General features: G+C 51.2%; 1 protein-coding gene across 1 annotated transcript; it reads right to left on the minus strand.

Annotated features, from left to right (window-relative positions):
* Positions 1-245: 245 nt before the first annotated feature.
* Positions 246-2,093, minus strand: LOC123253697 (UDP-N-acetylglucosamine transferase subunit ALG13 homolog; the record flags this gene model as incomplete). The annotated part of the gene is made up of 2 exons (XM_044682849.1): positions 246-297; positions 1,930-2,093. Coding segments are annotated over 2 exons (216 nt in total), but the record flags the coding sequence as incomplete, so codon positions are not given.
* Between the last annotated feature and the right edge of the window lie 748 nt (positions 2,094-2,841).

Consider the following 2,841-nt stretch of genomic DNA (forward strand, 5'->3'; position numbering starts at 1 on the left):
CTCTAGGCCTGGTTCTCAATCCACTGAGCCACCTAACTGCCTCTGGCTGTCTTTTACTCGAGACAGTTTTCTCCAAGGCTTTCAGGAAGGCTCCTAAAATTAGGGGACTTGGATTTACTGTCACAGATAATAGTTCAACCACCAAGGAAGAATGGCTTTGAGAACAGGCCTGCCAATGGACTAGCCCTCCCTCTCTTGTACCAGGGCGCATTCACAAAAGAAATGGAGACTCATCCTTAGGTGGGCTACAGGAGCTCCTGAAGACCTTCTCCCAAGCCGAAGAGGGGCTTCTTGGGGCTGCCAGGAGAGGACTCACATTAACAGAATCACTGAGTCTCCAACTGGGGAGAGCAAAAGAAATACTTTCCCCACATGCGCTTTTAACAGGTTTTTTTCAATTGTCAAGCATCACTTTTTCCCACCCCCACCTGTCCTCACGTCCCCCCTCCCCACTGAAAAAAATCAAACACCTCCATGACAAACAGGTATAGTTAAGGGGAAGGAACCCCTGTATCCTCTATGCCCCCACATCTGCATTGGCTGTAAGCCTCAATCCTGCAGGCCCATTGTACAGTCTGTGCCCAGCATGCTCTGTCTGGAGGTGGGCGGGGAGCTTGCTCTAAGCTGCTTCTTCACTGAGGCCCCTGGAATCAGCATCAATCCTTGCTTTGCTCAGAGTTCTTTAGCCTTTCAAAGTTGTTTGAGTTCACAATGTGGATATAAGAGCTTAAGCCGTTACGCTTTCAAGAGCGATGGGTCGCCAAAAAAGTAAAATCAAAAGTAGACGATTATTTAAAACACGAGGGGCAAGTGGCAGAGTGGACAGAGCGTCAGGCTGGGGGTTGGGAAGACCAGGGTTCAAGCTGGCCCCAGATACTTTTTAACTTTGTGACCCTGGGCAAGTCACTTAACCCTTGTTTGCTCAGCCCTTGCCATTCTGTCTGTAAGGGTTTTAAAAAAACACACGAGGAATGAATTCTCGTCTAGCCCTCGGGAAATCAGCCAGTTTCCTAGCAGGGAGGGAAAAGGAGGACATTCTGGTATCAAGGCCTTGTTTAGGCTTCCACCCTGAAGCCTAAGCAGAGGCTGGGGGCCATGAACCCCAGAGGAAGAGACTTGGGATCAGGAAGGCCTGGGACCACTTCCAGCCTCAGGCACTGACTAGCTGTGGGGCCTGGACAGGTCTCAGCATCCTCCTCTGTCAAATGGAGCACTCAGAAGCCCAGGCTGTCCTGAGGGTCACCTGAGCCTTCTGAGCACCACTACATCCGTGACAGCCACTGGCTTGTCCTCCATCTCTCTAAGCAGCCCCACAATTTCAATAAGAGCCCATGCCGCAGGATCAGATGAGCCAGCCCAACATTCTAACACACCAAGAAACACGTTCTCGTTTACTTGGGTTCACCAGGGGGCAAATGGAGGCCAAAAAGCCCCAACTAAAATGAGCATCCTGGCCATCTTTCCAAATAGCCTCGCATGTCCCAATCCAGAGACACGCACCCAGAGCACCAAAGATAAAAGTAAAAATAGCTAGTGCCTACTGTGTGCCAGGTGCCAAGACTAAGCACTTCAGTCTCTCATTTGCTCCTCACCCACCAAGACAGGGGATCCCACACTGTACAGTTGAGGAAACTGAGGCAGGCAGACATTCAGGGACTTGACCAGAGTCATTCAGCTAGCTAATGTCTGAGGTTGGATTTGAACTCAGGTCTCCCTGCCTCCAGGCCCACCTCTGGTGCCACCCAGGGGCAACTTTGAAGAATGCCAGTGGCACGGGGCTGGAGGGCATACTTGGTGGGTGGGGTGGATGGAGAGGTCTTTGGGCCTGGGGAAGATAAGAGCTCAGGGAGCCGGAGGAGGCAGTGGAGGGCGGTCAGCCAAATGACCACAGGCCCCCAAAGAGGCAGCGCGTGCCAGCCAGCCACCTACCTGCACGAGCAATAGAAAAGATAGCCTTCTTTGTGCAGCTGTCTGGCCAGCTCTAACTGGTGATTGTCCATCAGCTTTTCATTTACAACCACCACCAAAGGCTTCCCTTCTTCCAGGGCCTCCAAGCAGCTCCCCGCACCTACAAAGAGAAAGCCAGACTCCAAACAGTACGGTTTTCAAGTTTCTTCTCCAGCTGGTCTTGCAGCAAAAGAACGAAAACTCCTAACTGATGGCCAGTGGTTTAGCTGACCGTTATCACTACGCGTTCACCTCGGCGGCTGGGGGGTTGGGAGCAAGGAAAAGAAGAAAAATGGCAATGGCCCCACTCTGAGGACTGACCCTACGGGCTGAAGAGGGTCAAGTCACCCAGGTCCACCTCCAGCCTTTGAAGAAGACAGAGGAGAGGTGGGGCCTGAGGAGCACAGCCAGGAGAGCCACCCGGACACCTCAGGGCTGCTCCTCCATTTGTGCCCCCCAAAATAGAGCGACTGGCTGGCACCAGCACAGACCTTCATGGATTTGTGTTTCCACAAGGCGAAGAATGACTCCGACTGTCCACTCTGAAATGTATGCACTTTAGAAATCATTCTTTGGAAAGGGGCAGCGGGTTGGGAGTGGGGCTCTGCATCCATTTTCTATTTGTACAAAGGAATCTCTGATTTCTCTTTGCAATCTCTATTCAGAATAATTCGCCCCTTCCATCTTGGGGGCAGAAAGACTACTCAATGAATACCTTTGCCCTTCTCCTATCTAGCTGTCACCCTGACCATACTGTCCAAAGAGAATTTTCAGAATTGAAGTCAATAACCCGCACTCATCACAAGACTGATTTCCTTTAGGGTAAAAGGAGAGGCCACAAAGTATATTGAAACTTTGATTGTGTTTCCATTATTTGCAGGAGCTCCCAGTGTG

Source organism: Gracilinanus agilis, chromosome X (genome assembly GCF_016433145.1).
Source record: "Gracilinanus agilis isolate LMUSP501 chromosome X, AgileGrace, whole genome shotgun sequence".
NCBI lineage: Eukaryota > Metazoa > Chordata > Mammalia > Didelphimorphia > Didelphidae > Gracilinanus > Gracilinanus agilis.